At 49.1% G+C, this 18,003-nt stretch overlaps 1 protein-coding gene across 2 annotated transcripts in view; it reads left to right on the forward strand.

The window, feature by feature from the left end:
• The first annotated feature begins 3,396 nt into the window (after nt 1–3,396).
• The window catches only part of LHPP (phospholysine phosphohistidine inorganic pyrophosphate phosphatase), a 94,843-nt gene continuing 80,236 nt past the window's right edge, over nt 3,397–18,003 (forward strand). For both annotated transcript variants that reach the window (XM_075423895.1, XM_075423896.1), the window contains exons 1-2: nt 3,397–3,525; nt 17,337–17,524. In XM_075423895.1, the coding sequence (XP_075280010.1) occupies nt 3,410–3,525; nt 17,337–17,524 (304 nt within the window). In that variant the 5' untranslated portion in view covers nt 3,397–3,409. The remainder of the gene's footprint in view (nt 3,526–17,336; nt 17,525–18,003) is intronic.

Below are 18,003 nucleotides of genomic sequence, written 5' to 3' on the forward strand. Positions count from 1 at the left end.
CCTCCCCGCCGCGCCCGATCCACGGGGCCTCCCTCCATCCCTCCCTCCATCCCTCCCTCTATCCATCCTTCCTCCCTCTATCCTTCCTTCCATCCCTCCCTCTATCCATCCCTCCCTCCATCCATCCTTCCATCCCTCCCTCCATCCCTCCGTTCCTCCATCCCTCCTTCTATCCATCCTTCCATCCCTCCTTCCCTCCCTCCATCCCTCCCTCTATCCATCCTTCCATCCCTCCGTCCTTCCCTCCATCCCTCCATCCCTCCCTCTATCCATCCCTCCATCCCTCCCTCTATCCATCCTTCCATCCCTCCGTCCCTCCATCCCTCCCTCTATCCATCCTTCTATCCCTCCTTCCCTCCCTCCATCCCTCCCTCTATCCATCCTTCTATCCCTCCATCCCTCCCTCCCTCTATCCATCCCTCCATCCCTCCCTCCATCCATCCATCCCTCCATCCCTCCCTCTATCCATCCTTCCAGCCCTCCGTCCCTCCATCCCTCCCTCCCTCCCTCCATCCATCCATCCATCCATCCCTCCCTCCCTCTATCCCTCCCTCCCTCCCTCTATCCCTCCCTCCCTCTATCCCTCCCTCCCTCCCTCCCTCCCTCCCTCCCTCCGTCCCTCCCTCCATCCCTCCCTCTATCCCTCCCTCCGTCCCTCCATCCATCCCTCCATCCCTCCATCGGTCCCTCTATACCTCCCTCCCTCCATCCATCCCTCCATCCCTCCCTCTATCCCTCTCTCCCTCCATCCCTCCATCCCTCCCTCCCAGCGACAAGGCTTTCCCGTTACCTGCCCCGGGTTGGGTGGTGCACGCCGTTCCCCGTTAACAGGCAGGGAAAACGCTGAGCAGCCCCCCCCGCCCGACCCTCTTTGCTCCCTGCGGGTGTGTGTGCGGGGTACCTAGTGCGTTGGAGTCCAGTAATCCCTGACACGGGAGCTGAAAACGCGTGCTTCGCAGGTGAAGGGAAGCTGGGCCGCGCACTTCGTACAGAATCCCTCTTCCTTGTAAACCCCTGAGGGGCGAGTGGACACCCTGTGCCTCTGGTCTGGGTTTCCTTCTCTGACACCCGGCTGAAAAGGAACGGGAGGGAACTCGGTAAGCAGCAGTTCTGACTCCGTTGGAGCCTGGAACTGGGCCGGCGCAGGCAGCAGCAGGTCAGGCCCCGCCACCCTGCACCAGTCCCACGACCGCGACCGCTCCTCAGAGCTGGCTGGCGATGTGTCTCCGTACGCCTGCGTCTCTTCCGGGGGGATGCTTGCCCCTCTCCTTGGCGTTTCTGCACTTCCTGGGTTCCGTGGGTCAGGCCGAGGTGCGGACGAAGGGGAACCCCTCAGCCGGGGAAGGCAGCCCTCGGTGGGAGGCTGCTACCCTGCCTGCGCTTATTGCGAGGAAGAGGTGCAGACCACAGCCTTCCTCCTCTTCCCGGGTGTCTCGGCCTCAGCAGAGTTGGGCTTTCTGTTTGCCGTTGCAAAGGCAACTGATAAAGGCCTTGAGATAACAAGAGCAAGAAGCTGAGATGAAGATGTGCAGGGCGATGTGATTACAAGTAATTGTTACTGTTAATTATGCAGTAGCAGCACCTGAGAGCCCGTCTGGCACCGGCCCCTCGTATGGGACGCGGCAGAGGCGCAGCGGAGAAGGGAGCTCTGGCCGGAGCGGTGCACGCGTAGGGCTGCAGGCCGATAAAGCTCGGTTTTGGGGATGCGCCCTGCACGAAGATGAAGGTGCTGGTGAACTGGGAAACACTGCTGTGTGCTGGTTAAGTATTGCTTATGTATTTAAAGTTCCTTGCGGTGCAGAAGAAGGAGAAGGAAGGGGAGAGGAGCAGTCGCGGTTGCTGGACAGCGTGCTTCAGAAGTGAGCTCAAGAGAACGGATACGAAGTCTTGGCGCATCTCCTATTCGTGTTTTTTGGAACCAGATTCGTTTTCGTGGCGCAACCTTGGTTTCAAGCTACGTGGAGAAATCATCGGTATTGTCACTTGGTAAATAAGTGCATGGCTCGCCGTTTTAAGAATACTGAGAAGTGGCAAGCCCTGGCAGTGCTAGAGAGTTTTGAAAGAAATAAAAATAGTCTAATCCGATACATCTGAGGCTGCAAATACTTCTGTCTGAGTTGTTGTGTCTGCACAAGCTGAGAAGGTAAATTGTAGCATTGAGATTAATTTGTGAGCTCGCAGACATCTTTAAATATCATCGGTTCAACACGTGCACACACGCTGACCGACAAACATACGTGCTCGTACGAAGGCGCACGCGAAAAAGCACGCGTTCGTGGATGAGTTTTAGCAGTCTGTTTGAAGTTGGTCGGTTTCCCAGCTCAGGCATTAAAATTCAGCCCGAGCTCTGTCTTTAAATTGCTTTGATGCTAGGTGGGTTTCAACCCTGACCTGTCCTGACGGCAAGTGATGGCTGTAACAAGCTGCGGATCAATATTCATAGCGGGTGTCCTGGGCTGATAACAGCATCCGAGACAACGTTCGCTATCGGTGGAGACAGCTGAGATATTGCGCCATTAGTGATGTTGTTTTAAATAACCTGATCCATTTCTGGGTCTATTTAATGAATTTCACAGTTTAGATATTATCTTTAAGGAGAAGCTGGAGGCGGTTTCAGAAGCGGTGATGCAAATCAATGCTGCCGAGGCTCCTCTGCTGTTCTTAAAACAAAGTGGGCTATAATTCCGCCGAATTATTCTGGGAGCCATGGCGCGCTATCGATGGTATTAGCAATAAGAAAGTCTCTGGACTTTATCGAGGGAGGAAACAATATTATCTGCAAAGCTGGAACACAGCTGATAAAATCTTATCCGTGACTGTGGACTGCAGGGGATCGGTTCGATTCTTTAGACGACCAGCCAGTGGTTTTTTCCCCGGTGAGAAGCGATGAGAAGGCACCGTCGAGGGAACCTGCCCTCACGCCGGCGGCCATCCCGGGGGACACGCGGCGTGGCGGCCCGCTGAGCTTCTCCTCGCTTCGGTGGCGTGGAGGCCCGCCGAGCTTCTCCTCGCTTCGGGGAGGCCTGGCCCAAAGCAGGGCATGGGAGGGGGCTCTCCCAAAGCCCCTTCCAGAGGTGGCAAAGCGGTGTGGATTTCTAAGGAGATGCCCGCGTTGCCTTCACCCCCGACAGCGCCTGGCTCGGGCGACGGCCATGCTTCAGAGTACGGAGGGCTTTTTCCCCCCTCAGGAACACAATGTCTGAGGGAATTTATCACGAATGAGGTAGAGAATGCTCCTGGGGAAAGCCAGGCCTGCTCCACGCCGCCACCTGCCTCAGGTGTTTTAATAATAATTAATAAATGACGTGAGAGGCGGGGCGGGGGCGGGGCGGGGCCAGCTCCCGCCTCTCACCGGGACTACATTTCCCAGCAGCCCCCGCGGCGCGGCCCAGTGGGGCGGGAGGGAGAGATGGCGGCCTGGGCGCGGGCGGTGCGGGGGCTGCTGCTGGACGTCAGCGGGGTCCTCTACGACAGCGGCGGCGACGGCGGGGTGCCCATCGCCGGCTCGGTGGAGGCGGTGCGCAGGTGGGTGCCGGGGGCCCGGCCTGGGCCCACCCCGCCGGGGCGGGAGGAGGAGGAGGCCGAGGCGGGACCGGGGCCGGCGGCCTGAGGGGGAGAAGGGGGGAGATGGCGGCCGGGGCCTGGCACCCCGAAACACCCGGCGCGGGCCTTGCACCCCGAGACACCCGGCCTGGGCCTGGCGCTGGGCTTCGGAGCTGCGCCCAGAGGTGAGCGAGGATCGGGGTTTAACCCCCCCCCCCCGGTGTGCTGTGTGGAGTTGAGGGGGGACAGGGCGGCAAAGCTCAGCGTCTGGGTTCACCCTGGTATTTCTGAGGCGTGTTTGAGCTGTGAGGGGGCCGCTGGGTTTGCAGATCTGCTGTGCCTGGGCTGATGGATCGCATCTCGTTTGAATTTGTGCTTGCTGTCGTCGTCACACGCCTACTGGGGGCAGGCAGTATGTGGGAGGTCTGGTACATGCCCACAGTAATCAATATTGAAATATTGCCTGCACTGGCATGGTGTTTCTTTAAATTGATCAGCTGGGACTCCTTGCAGAGAGCTTGCAACCCAGCAGAAATGGAGGACTTCAGGGCCATGGTTAATGATTGCCCAGGTGACGTGACTCAAAAGCAAAATATTGTCACAGCAAGTTACTCGCCAGTGCCCACAGGTAGTGAACACCCTTGCTTTTAGCTGGGTAATGCAAGCCGGTTAACACAAACTAAGTAACTGCTGCTAAACTCACAGTAATTTCACAGAATCAGAGCATGTTAGGGGTTGGAAGGGACCTCTGTGGGTCATCCAGTCCAACCCCCTGCCGAAGCAGGAATATCTCCAGAGAAGGAGACTCCACAACCTCCCTGGGCAGCCTGGGCCAGGGCTCCATCACCCTCAGAGGGAAGAAGTTCTTCCTCGTGTTCAGCTGGAACTTCCTCTGCTTCAGTTTGTGCCCATTGCCCCTTGTCCTGTTACTGGGCACCACTGAAAAGAGTCTGACCCCATCCTCCTGACACCCACCCTACAGATATTTATAAGCATTTATGAGGTCCCCTCTCAGCCTTCTCTTCTTCAGGCTGAACAATTTCATTTATTTAACTTAACTAACTATAACTTGTTTGACTTGCCAGTGTGTCTGTATTGGCCCTGCTTGACCAGAGGAACAGGATGGGGTGGCCACAGGGCCATTTTGTTCAAAAACTAGTGTTAATTTGTGGGTCTGCTCCGCTGGAGGAGGTCGTGGGTTTCTGGAAGAGCCTTTTGGCTCTACGTCATGTTAACCGGCTGCAGGAAATCCAGATCCGTTTCACATGGTGAGTGCTGCTGCCTGCATGTACCCCGAATGGAATGTTTCGTATGTTTTAAAACCCATGTGAAGTGTTGACAGCTTGCTTGGCAAGCACCTCTGCCTTTTCTGTCCTTTGGGTACACTCAGAATGGACACACTTGTGGCGAGTGCTGCAGGTGCCAGGATGGCCGACAGGAGAGCAGGGCTCCAAGGGAATTTGGTGAAATTAGGCAGAGATTTCGTATTGAAATCCTGTGGCACATGGATTTTCCAAGGCATCGCGTGTGACTTCGGTTCCTGTTCCTCCATGGCCCTTTAACGCAGTATTTCAGCGCAGTTTCTGTTATTACACCTTTCCATAGCTGTGCTAAAGGCTCAGGATTTGAGAGGCCCTAAGGGAAAAGGCTTGTAGCAAAATGAAAGCATTTGTTTTCCCCTGTGTGTGCAGAGCAGCCTTTTTGCTGACTGCAAAGTGGCAGGCGCTGCCGGAGCGACCTCTGCCAGGATTAAACTTCCCTGATTTTCATTCTCTTGTCTCGTTCAGATCCTCCTGGTAGTGTTGCTTCCCACTGAGGCTGGGACTGGTGTCTGTGCCAGCCTGTCTGTTGGTGAGGGAGAGTCTTCTCCTGTTCCCCATCGTCTAGGGAATACGATTTACCACCCTCTTCCCACTTCTTGCTGACTGGTGCTTTCTGCTGGGACCATCGTGTATGCTGAGTTTGTGCCAGGTTGTAGCTGAGGCTTCCAGGCGTGGCCAAAACAAACAGAAATAACAACAACTACATAATTACTGTCGGAGATCAGAGCATTCCTTTAAAAGCCAGGACATGTTCAATAATATCTGCATCGCGGTTCGCCACGTGCTTTTGACGTACTGGTTTTTTTCTACATACTGTTTTCTTTTTTTCTCCTAGGTTTTTAACCTTTATTTTCCGTTGGATTGCAGGCTGTTATTTATTAAATAACTTCTGTCACTACATTTGCTGAAACCTCCTGCATGAAGGCAATGTAAACTGCAGTTTATCTTATGGCAATGTCAGAAATATGCAGATGAGACAACAGTAAAACTCTGGCCTTGGGCTAAATGTAAGATATTACAGGCTTTGCCTTGAAATCCTGGAGATGTCAGTGGGGCTTCCCTGCAGCTCTGTGCACAAGGCTTGTTTTCTAGGGAGCATGCTGGGAACACTATGGTTATTTTTAGCATACGTGGGCTCCGAGTAGTTTCGTATCAGTAAACAATGGAGAAGCAGCGGTCATAGCTGTGGAAACTGGGGACAGCAGAAGTGAGGATGGAAGAGTGCTAGGAAGGAGAAAAAAAAATCCCAAACATTTTGTTCAGGTCGTTCAATGTAAGTGTTTAAGAGTAATCATTTTCCTTGGATAAAGTCAAGTAGCCTTATTTATCTGCCTGTTAGGTTGGTAATTGTTCTAGCTCACACCATTTAAAATCTTTATTGACTCATTATCCTAATGTCAGTTGGTCATTAATATTTGTGTCTGCTTCATAGTACGGCTGCGTGGTTTCAGGCAGATGGATTAAAGCTGAAAGTGTATCTTTTTTAATTCATTTTTTAATCAATTAAAAAGTCATAATTGCAGATTGCTAGGAACTTTATAACTAATGCAAATCAATATGATCTTTTGCTGAAAGAGATGGTTAAAATCTTTTAGTGCGTATATATGTCCAATAGGAGCCTTAAATACCAGTTTGGTAATTCATACCACAGATATGAACTCTCATAATATGACAGCTGACCTGTTCTCTTCAGATTGTCCTGCTGCATCATCTCCCACACCATTACAGCAATTAACGTCATGTAACAACACGAAGTACACACCAATGAAAATCATAAGCAAACATGTTCATTTGCTGTTGGTTTCATATGACTGAAGCTGTTTCGACTCCTCTAGAACTGTATTTGCTGCGTTATTTTTCTTATTTTCAGCCAAATTCTGCTATGCAGTTATTTCAGTTAGTATTTGAGAGAGTAGCAATGTAATTTCTGCCAGCAGAATTTGGCCTGTTTTGTATTTATGCTGGCTGCAGGGGGTGGTTCTCTTGTTTGTTTGTTTTTAGCTAGCTGTAGGATCAGAAGGAGTGGAAGAATGACCCAAGAAGCTGATGGATGGACACTGTAACATCCTGACCAAGATGACATTCAGTACACGCTTCCCTGTGCTGTGGAGACCTTCCTGAGGAAAGCATCAGTAGTCGCTATCCAAATTGGTGTAACTTGTGATGAAGCACCAAGTGTTACAACAGGAAGTGCTTTATTTATTTCTAATGCACCTGAATCTGATAAATTTTACCTTTGAAGTATCTTAGGATTCAGTATGCACTGAAAGGGAATTGGTAAATCGGAGGCTAAAAGGATGAAAGTATTTGTTGTACAGAGCAGACCTGCTTCTGCCCTCAAGTAGTGCTAAGGTGAATCCGAATTCTCCTTCCGACTGTGTCGGACAGGCACCCGTGTGCCTAAGGGCACTGGCACCCCTGGTTTAACCCGGAAGCCAGGCTGCCAGGAATGTTGTTAAATCCACTGGGGACTGTTATTGTTAACATTAGGTGGGGATATTGGAGTGGTGGATGGCTAGAAAATCCCAAAGCAGCTTGATAAGATAATTTGGCCCTTGAAAACTTTTAACCCAGAATGTTTCTTGATTGTTTAATTTATTGTGATGTATGTTTGTTGTTGTTTTAAAAAAATCCTTACAACAGAGTTAAATACAACACATCTCTTCCGAGTGTGTGCTGTTAACTGGCAGATGGTGTGGAGCAGATCAGAAAGCCTGTGGACAAAATCACAGAAAGCGCTTCGGTGACTTAAAGGCTTCTTCTGGAGCCAGACTTAACAGTGCGTCTACTGTGCTGTTGTTGTCTTAATTGATTTACACAGCATTGACACGAGGTGAGCTATTCGCTTTTTCTCTTACAAATAGCAGGGAGCTGGTCTCTTACAAGACAGAAGGTGGTTAAACATCCATAAAAGATGCTCAGCCTGTGCTCTGTGATTTGCGTTTAGGGCTGTGTGCTGATAGCGTGTCCATTAGCATATCCATATGAAAAGCACGCAGTAGTCGGACATTTACGACATCCTGTTGTTTGGCCAGTATAGCGCATCTGTTAGCTCAGCTTTCTACAGAGCCCTTGAAAAGAGCAACGGAAATCTGGGGAGCGGGGAGGCTGTGGAGCAGCGGGACAGTTGTGTTGAAATAAGATACCTGGAGAGTCTAACAAGGCGAAGATTGCGAGCAGAACAAGCGGAACTGGAGCCGTAAAGCAATTCAGCGTGCGGGAGTTCGGGTGGGACGGTTGTGAGTTTACAAAGAGCCATCTGAAAGTGTGTGCACGACAAGGAGTAGAAAATGTGTGTTGTCACAGAAGATAACCGAAGCACGGCTTAGCACAGTCTGTGCAGGGTTTCAAGGCTTGCTATGCCTTCAGGAGACACGATAGCAAGGGAGTTGTTCCTCCTAGAAAGAGACTTTCAAATAAACTATACAAACTCTTGTGTAAATATCCATTCATCTGTCTTTGCTCTTAACTCTCTTTGCACTTGCTGTCCATGGATTCCAAAGAAAGGTAGGTGTCAGCTGCCCTTTCTGAAGCAGGAGAGACTCAAAAAGATGAAGCTGTTCTCTGCAGTTGTGTAGCTGTTCACTGGCAGAGCCAGAAAGAGATCCAGGAATTGATCATTGGTAGGTGCAGAGTTGTCACAGCTCCACTCATGAGCGATGACCTCAGTTCTCTGAGGGCAGTGAACCTTCCTAACCCGTATTTGCTTTCCTAATCAGCAGTGTTCATTATTATTTTTAAAAGATCTGCGTCCCTGAAGTTGTGGGTACTCCCATGTGCTGTCTACACAAATTGCATGAGAAAGTGCTTACACTTCTGGAATTTAAACATCATGAATCTTCAGGGTCTTGAGCTTCTTACTGTCCATCAGCACAATTGTATGCCGTACAAATATTTGCCAATAAAGAATAAGAGAAGATATTACAGTGGTACCTGGTACCTAACGGTACTTGTTGGTCCACTGCCTGGTATAAATACTGAGAAAGCCCTGAAGTGGATGAGCAGCACTCTGCTGCGTCCTGTGCTTTACAACTTGAGACTCGACTCAGTTTACCACTGCAGTAGTAATTTTTTTCTCCTCATCTTTCATGTTTGGCAAACTCGGTCTGGAATCTTAGAATCGAGTCTGATTCTTTGCGTATCCTCAGCAGTGTCACCGTTCAGATTCCACGCTGTCTGTGCAGGTGATGCGCTGGAAGCAGTTGGCAGTTGCTTCCAGATTAAAGTCACACAAATTGTATTGCAGTGCAGCTTGGTCTTTGAGCTATCACAATGAAATAGTGTGGTACTTTCTAAAAGTGGGTAAGCAGACCATGCAAGAGTGAATTTTTTCTCAATAAAGTAGGCTAAGTGAAACCTTTTGGTCATTTACTTTCTTTTTCTGAGAAACAGAATCAAGTATTTACAAGCAGGTGCTGTTTGTATACAGAGTAAAAATTCCACAGTGACAAAGATAACTTAGTTTTGACTGAAATATTAATGGAATAATTAGTAGCTTCAGAGGCAAAAAACCCCAACTGCTTTTAGCACAGAATGAAAGCTATTGGAGTATGATTTGTTATATTGTCCATAAAAATGTTTTGCTTAATGCAAATAAATATATTCCAGATGTGTTCGTCCTAACTGGATCCCCAAAGTTCAGATTTTTTTCTTGACTGCTCCAAAGTGGAGAGTTACCAAGTATTTAAAGCCTACCAGAGTTTACTCTTGTTACAAAATACACCGCTATGTTTGAGCCATACTCGGTGTCGTGTCGCTGTGGTGTAACGATCAGCCAGCCGCTACAAGGCAAGGTGAGAAGCCCTGATTCAGGTCCTGCAGTGGGGTTAAAGTCTGGGACTGCTAGGTGTAATACCTTAAGCTAAGTTGATAGTCTGCAGCGATTAAATGTGTCTGGTTACTGAACATAAGGGACCAGAATATTCTGCTTTGTGCTTCCTTTCTGCAGATTGACTTCAAAAGCATGTATTATTTTTAATAAATACTTAATTCTAGATTTCACTGTCGTGGCATATTGTTGTCTACAAATCTGCAGACAAAATCTGTTGTCTACCCTTCTGTTCAGGCAGGTGGAATGTGATTTATGGAATCAGGTAGTGCATTCAGTGTTTATGGTATCCAGCTGTATTCGGTGCATCAGAGAAAGGCAGCCTTTGTAGAGAAGTCGGGACAAGACTGACTCTGTGTATGTTTTGATGTACAACTTCCAGTATTTATTTTGCCTCTGAAAAATTCTTGAGGATTAAAATACCTGAATTAAGGTGTTGGTAGGTTTTTAAAGTTTACTTTGATCTACAATTTAGTTATTTTTTTCAGTGTTTGCTGTCAAACAGTATCTCAAAGTGGTGTTCCCAGAGTCTTTAGTTTTATAATAGTACCCTTTCTTCTTTAGTTTTATAATAGTACCCTTTCTTATTTCACCTTTGCCCACCCTTAAATAACATTGGCCTCTTTTCTTGTGGCTTCTTCGAATGGGCGTATGAATCTGCATTCATTCATGTTCAAAGGTAATGCCCTTCTGTTTTATAATCCCTTTTGCAGTCCCTCCTTTGGATTCCCTCCAAATTATCCACTTCTATATTTAGAGAGAGGTGAGCCAGATGGGTCTGGAGAGGAAATTGCGCTCGTGAGGTAGCAGGTGTATAGATGAGTTTCAGACACAAGAATGCAAGGGGGAGCGGGGTCAAAAAGTGCCGTACGTAAGTAAGGATTTCTCAGGCCAGCCTTGCTGTACGGAGCAGAACGCCGGATCACCGGAGAAGGGGATTTTTAATGAGCTTGGCTGTACTCGAGACCAGTGACAGGACATCAGTGACTGGAAAGGCCGGGAGATCAGGGGACAAAAGCAGCATCAGAGATGCGACAGCAAGACTTAAGCAGTTTGGACGTACTGTAAGGGTGGAAGAAATCAGAGGAACAGAAAGGTTTGGATACCGGGATAGAGAAGGAACAGCCAGAAAGCAAGCCAAGGCCGCTGTGTCACAGGAGTGTGCGTGGGGTTAGATCCACGTTCCTCTGGTCTCATCGCACCCGCCGAGCAAAACACGGGGAAGTTCTGTGTTTCTGTGGAAATGGGAGAGGCTTGTGCTGTAAAACTGGCCAAATGATCTAGTGATGGATGACTGCTTTTATAGCCGGCCTTCTTCAGACTTCTGAAATAATGATTTTTCCTTGGTGCTGTTTCAGAAGCTGAGATTAAAGATGAAAAATCCTTGCCGCTGAAATAGTCACTGGAATGGCATGAATGCGGTTTTGTGGAGAAAGTGTAATACATTACTGCCACAAATACACTTTTTAAGCAGAGGGTGCATAAAGCAGAGTGAATGTACTCCCCCCCCCCACGGGCATTTCCACAGCTGGACCCCAGACGGGGTTATCGCTTTCAGCCAGCGCTGAGCCAGAAAGCCCTTTTGCATCCTCTCAGGTGGGCGTGCTGCTCCGGCAGTGGGAGAGTCTCCTGGGAAAAGCCTGCAAGATCAGGCCAGGGATTTGTGTTAATTCATAAATGCGACATAATCTGACACTTCAAGGCGTAACCTGTTCATCGCAGGGGCTGGAGGGGGGTTTTGCCTGCTGCGTCGGGCAGTGTGGGATTCGCTAGGTGAATTACTCCCCAGCTGTGGCAGGGCCAGCCAGGGAGGCTTTCGTGGGCAGTGGGAAAACATCCCGTTCCTGCTAGTCAGCAGTGTCTGAAGGCACAGAGGATTTTGGTACCTCCCTTTGTCCTGATCACTCCCCATTTTGTGGTCTGGATGAGATTTTACCCGCTGTTACGTTAAGTCTAGTTGAGGACTAGTACTGATCTCTTGTTGCAGAACCCGTTTTGATCTGTCATTTTGAGCGTGTTTTTTTGATCTGTCATTTTGAGCGTGTTTTTTGCCAAGCTCTTTTCAGTGGTGCCCAGTGACAGGACAAGGGGCAATGGGCACAAACTGAGGCACAGGAAGTTCCAGCTGAACATGAGGAAGAACTTCTTCCCTCTGAGGGTGACGGAGCACTGGAACAGGCTGCCCAGGGAGGTTGTGGAGTCTCCTTCTCTGGAGATATTCAAGACCGACCTGGACAAGGTCCTGTGCAGCCTGCTGTAGGTGACCCTGCTTCGGCAGGAGGGTTGGACTAGATGACCCACAGAGGTCCCTTCCAACCCCTACTATTCTGTGATTCTGTGATTTTTAGATGCTGGCTAAAACTGCATCATGCACTGTGGTTCTTGCATCAGCCAGGTGGGCTAAAGAAGTGGTATAAATGTCTGCTCTTTTCAAAATCTTTCTGTATTGCCCTAGAAACCAGGCAAGTCATTTCTACTTTTGACTGTTATGCTCAGTTTCTTGGCTGGGTTTCATCTCCTCTTGACAGGAGATATTTACCTGTAGCACCAGCTCCCTGGCCCGTGCAGAGGGCAAGAAGCAAACGTTAGCCCTGCCTGGGTGGGAGGATGGCATTGCTGCACAAGTCCTGGGTCTACTTTATTGTCCAGTCGCAGATAGATATTTCTCCAGTGGTTTTAGTTCCCCGTGTTTCAGAGGTGATGTTAGAGTGCTGACAAATTTTCACTGAAGCACGCTGGTATTTGTCTGCTGATGCAAAACACTTAAATAGCGTAAGAGCTTAGCATGCTTCCTTTTCTTTTAAATTAAAAAAAAAATCCCACTCTGAAAAACCAAGAGCAGGGTAAAAAGCTGGTTCTGGAAATCTCCTAACCAGTGCTCTTCCAAACCCCTCTGAAGCTGGTGTTGGACAGTCACCAAGCTCAGGCTGGTTGCCTCTTCCAGGGCTTCCCTTTCTGCCCGGCTGCGGGCAGGACTCTCCGTCAGCTCTCATGCTTGGCAGCGAAGGCTTTTCCTAAGAGGGTGGTCAAAGTCTGAAGTTTTGCCTGGCACCGTGTCCTTAGATGCTTCTGCCATATGCAGGACAATGTGAATCTAAGGAGTGATGGCTTCCAGCCTGGATCCCGGGGCCATTTCTTTCATTACCACTGTCGCAACCTTAGCATCACCTGAAAGAACAGTTTTTCTGGTTTGTATGCCCAAAGGCTGCCCGGAAAGGTTGGCAAGGGCGGTTGGTTAAGTCTTGCGCAAGGTCAGTCAGGATGTCTAATAATTGTCCTAACACTTTACCTGTTATGGAACAATAATGAGAGTTTTTTTCATTATTTTCGGGTGAGTGAACCTGGCAGATGCTGACAGCCAGCAGATGTGTAAAGTTCGAGGTGATTTGTAAGGGACCGGCTCATCTGACGCACGGTAATTGCATTGTGGGACATTGTCACTCAGCGTCGTGTCCTGCTCCGGCAGAACGAGGTAAAGGTCAGTTCAAAGAGCTGCCGTCGCGTGAGGGGCGGCTCGGGGCTGAAATTAAAAACCTCATTTCCATCTCTGCCCTAGATGCGTGCTCGCGGTGTGCCCAGTTCTAGATTTAGGGGTTGTTTGGGCGACTGAGCTGCCGTTTAGGTCTGGAGTGGGTTTAAGGCTTAGAAAAAGTCTCCTTCCCCACCTGTTGCTGTGTTAGTTGGGTGCTCGTCTGTCCGCTGATAATTTTGGGCATGGAAGTTTCTTTTGTGACTTATTCCTTTGCTTCAGCGCCTGCGTGCCGTGGCCGTTCGCCGGCAGAGCCGGTGTGGTACGCAGCTGGAGGGGTGCGAGTGGACTTTTCCTCTGCTCCCTGCTGCTCTGCCGTCCCCTCCGAGGGGGGCTCCGACAAGCTGCTCTTGCTGCAGAGATGCTTTTAGCCGTGTTTGCCATTTGTGTCACCCCAGAAGGTCGGAACTTGCTCTCCCTTCACGCCCAGCTCCCCGCACACAGGTGAAGTTTGAGTTCCCCTGTTCCTGCCCCTGGGCATTAGCAGTGGTGTGAGCAGTCGTGTTGGAACGGAGCGGGTTTGTCGGATGGTGAGCCTGCTGGCGGCCCCGAGCAGGGAGCGTGGGGTGGCCTCGGGCCATCCACAGCGACCTGGGCCATGCAGTGTCCCCGCAGCGTGGAGCGTGGTGCTGCCCGTCCATGTGCTCGGCGCTGGTTGCTGGTGCTTCTGGAGTCTGGCTGGGATCCGTGTCGCGGCTGCGATGTATGGAACTCGGCTGACGCCCTGATTGACTGGATTTCCTGGGTGTGCCCGCGCTTCTGTGATATAGATGCTGATAAATCTGCAATACGCTGGAGATCTTGATAAGATGTACTGTGTATTTCATCTGCTGTTGCCTCATTCTTCTGTACTTGCAGATATCTAATGCCTTGCTCTTTATCTTATAAGGCATGACACTACAAATTTTGTTCTTTATTCTCCAAACATCCCCACGCTTGCTGGCACTAGAAATTGCAGTAACTTGCTCTGCACATGCTGCTTAAAACATGAACACTGGTGGCTGGGTCAGCTCGGGAGCTCGAGGTTTCCCGTTAAGGGGGCCAGCTTAGCAGCAGTGCCTCCAGTACAGCGTGGACTCGCTGTGGAAAGCATCTCGCTTCTGTCGGACAGAGACCTGCAAGCTGTCTCTTTTAGTTCCTCCCTGTGCCAAACCTGACCACGAAAACTGAAGGAGAGTTTTGCTGTAAACACGAGCAGAGCCAGGATTTCCCCCACGTAGAGCTGTTGTTAAAAGCTCTCCCTAATTATTTAAGCTCCAAGTTAATAGTTGTTTGCTGATGTGTGCTGGCCTGCAGGCTCCGCTCGCTGTCCCCATGCTGAGCATCAAGGGATGGCTTCGTCCCGGTGTAATGGTGCTCGCACCAGTGAGTGTGACTGGGTCATACAAGGATTTGTCGGAGAGCTAGCAGAGGGTCCTCTTAGAGATGCTCACTTTGAAGGAAAAGGTGGCTTTTCACTGAAAAAATATTTTTATAGAAGTAAGTCTTCTCTCGAGTTCTTGATGATTTTTCTGTTGTTTAGTGTTCCAGGATATTTTTGAGAGTCCTTTTCATGTTTCACCGGAGGACTCCCATTTTCTGACCGGCTTGGCCTAACTCTTAGTAAACCTCACCTGACCCTAAGCATTTACTGAGCTCATTTGCTGGGGAGGTAATTGCTGGTGGCCAAGAAGGTGCGAAGCAGTCCAGGATGTGTCCAGACGGCTTCCGCTTGTGTTAACCGAAATGGCTCTTATAAGTGGGGGGCTGATTCCCAGTGCTGCTCACAGAAAGTCGGGCAGATTTAGATTAGATATTGGGAAGAAATTCTTCCCCATGAGGGTGGTGAAACACTGGCCCAGGTTGCCCAGAGAAGCTGTGGCTGCCCCCTCCCTGGCAGTGCTCAAGGCCAGGTTGGATGGAGCTCTGAGCACTCTGGTCTGGTGGAAGATGTCCCTGCTCATGGCAGGGGGGTTGGAACCAGATGATCTTTAAGGTCCCTTCCAACCCAAAGCATTCTATGATTCTAAGCCTTTCGGAAGCGTAACTCCATTTTTTCCTCTGAAATTCTGAGAAGGAAGTTAAATTTGTAGTACGAGAAAACTGAGTCTTTGCTTTCACCCAGCTGACCCATGAGGCTGCTTGTTTGTCTGTGCAAGCTGGCGGTTAGTCTGGTTCCTGGATTCATTTTGTTGACCTTTAGGAAGAGAAGGAATAGATTCTAACTCAACAAATGTCCGCTTGCAGGCAGTCGTGAATCGCAGATTGCTTTTCCTAAGAGCGTGCAGATAGGCTTTGCATTTAGAATAAGATTTTAACTGCAGCACACTCTACTGAAGTTTGTTACGTATCCAAATTACACTGCTTTGCTTTTTAACTGCAGCTGAAACCGTGTTTCGAATAACAGATGTGGAATGCTGTCATCCCACTGTCACACCGATTGCTCATTGTTCTGAGAAGGTCACATCATAATTCATTAACAATAATTATACCCTGGGTACACCCTGCACTTCTTCACTCAATTGCTTCATTAACTTGTGAGTGAATCTCACATTCACTGCTCCAATCAATGAAGATATATTTATAATGTACAAGTGGATGCTATTAGTTACAATATATTAACTACCTAATTTAAAATAGAAAAGCTATCTTTATGAAGGGCAATTAACCACTAAGTGTAATTGATAATTCACATACCTATGATTAGGAAAGACAAATAATAAGAAAGAAATGAATCACCTGCATTATTGAAGAAGACACTGGCGTGCGGTTTTAACGAGTGGAAGGGGCTGTCTGGATCAGGACGGGATTTCTAAGAATCCTTTGGTGGAAAGTTCGTCGTCAGATGCGTTACCTCGAGGTGGTTTCAGTGTTTACACCAACTAATTGGGATCATCTTCCCTGGAAAAGGAACCCACCACGTTTTGTTGTCTTGAGAATCAATGCAGGGACTTTCCTAATAGAAAAGTCCTTTTTCATCCGAACACAAAGAAATGTAATAGTATTTTAATATTAATTCATAAACCGAGACCCAAACTTACCCAGGTATCTAAACCTATATTAGCTTAGGTCCTCCTATGTACAAACTCACACTAAAACTGACAAAAATTAGGCATTTTAATATATTTGAGGAGCTGAGTGACAGTCCTTTTGGTACATGTTTTTTTTAAAAAATAAAATTATGGTATATTTTTCAGTGCTTCTAATTTTCGTGGCCACTTTGGAATACCTTGGTTCTCCAAATAGCTGACAGCTCATCCTTGGGGAAGAGGCCTTTACGTGACACCCACAGTAGGTCATCACAGCTGGGTTGGGAAACAAAGCTGCTGAGAGGCAGAGGACTTGCACGAGATTGCAGAGTACTGATCCACAGGAGCCATGCCCTTGGCTCTGGGCTCTTGGGGCCAGGTTTTCTTCCCTTGAGAAGCAGGTAAATACCTGTGAGCATTTATTAATGAATCAGTTGAAGTACCATCATTTTCAGGTTTACCCTCCAAGTAACAGCACAGGTGTTTTATGAGAGATTAAGGGATAGATGTAACTGAAGCCACCCCAGTGTTGATATAAATATCATTGCAACTAGCTGGCCTCTTACCCGGAGGCTGGAGAAGCGCGAAGCCTTGCTGTTGCTTCCAGCAGATCTCTGCAGCAGGTGAGCAGTAAGTGGGAAGGTGAAAATCCACGTTAAAACACGAATAGCCAGTGGTGTCACACCAGGTACTGTACTCATGGCTGTGCAGTGCCTTCAGCTCCTGTGAGATATCCACAGACCAGTTTAAAGAAAAGGGATGGGATTTGAGGGTTTTTGGTGTGTGGAGGGAGCGTGTGCCTGACCGGCTGTGGTATCCTGGGGATGGTGGACGTCGCCCGTGCCGCCGTGTTCAGCTGAGCTCTCTGCTCCAGAAGGGCAGTTACCTGCTGTGGCAAGGGCCCTGTGCGTGAAAACTGCGGCCGTAGTGCCCAGAATCAGTCTGTTTTAGGCATGTCTTGGTCACAGGAAGGGATCCTGCTCCTGTGCTGGTATTTCCTCTTTGCATTTTTGTTGTAATATCAAGCTAAGCTTGGGACAGCGAAGCTGGTACTCTTAGCTCCTTTTCTATGTCCAGTTAACCCCTCTGCTGCTTTTGCTCCACAGGATCAAAGCATCTGGTCTGAAGCTGCGGTTCTGCACTAACGAAACCCAAGCGACCCGGGAGAAATTTGTGAAGAAGCTCCAGGGCATGGGCTTTGACATCTCCGTGGCCGAAGTCACTGCCCCAGCGCCCGCAGCCTGCCGCATTTTGAAGGAGCGCAGCCTGAGGCCGCACTTGCTCGTGCACAACGGTGGGACAACGCTGCGGCGGATGCTGGGACGCGCAGGGGGACAGCCCAGAGAGAAGTGGGAGTTTGTGTTGGCGCAGTGAATTCCTGTAGCTAGTGGGAGGAAGAGTTCCCAGCTGTTGTCTTCCTACAGGGAAAGCGTTTTCCTTAGTCATGAGACTCTGGAATAAACCTTGGTGGTCTGGCCTGAGTGAGGTCTCGGTTATGGCAGTGATACGGTGAAGGCACAGAGATGTGCTGGGGGTCAGCAAGTGCACAGAGGAATCTGCTGCTTAACCACAGAGACTAGGAGAGAGGTGAGGTCTTGTGCAGGGTCTGACATTGTCATCATGGCAGAGATTTGAAGTTTGAAGTGTTTTCTTCTATAGGGTGTGGGTACGGAGAAAGGAGGTGGATCCTGCCCTTGCTATTACAGATTTTCATTCAGCTATCCAGGGGTTTGTCTTGGGTCTTGTGCCTGGATATAACGAGCTGAGATATAA

The sequence above is a fragment of the Opisthocomus hoazin genome, chromosome 6 (assembly GCF_030867145.1).
Source record: "Opisthocomus hoazin isolate bOpiHoa1 chromosome 6, bOpiHoa1.hap1, whole genome shotgun sequence".
NCBI classification, from domain to species: Eukaryota; Metazoa; Chordata; class Aves; order Opisthocomiformes; family Opisthocomidae; genus Opisthocomus; species Opisthocomus hoazin.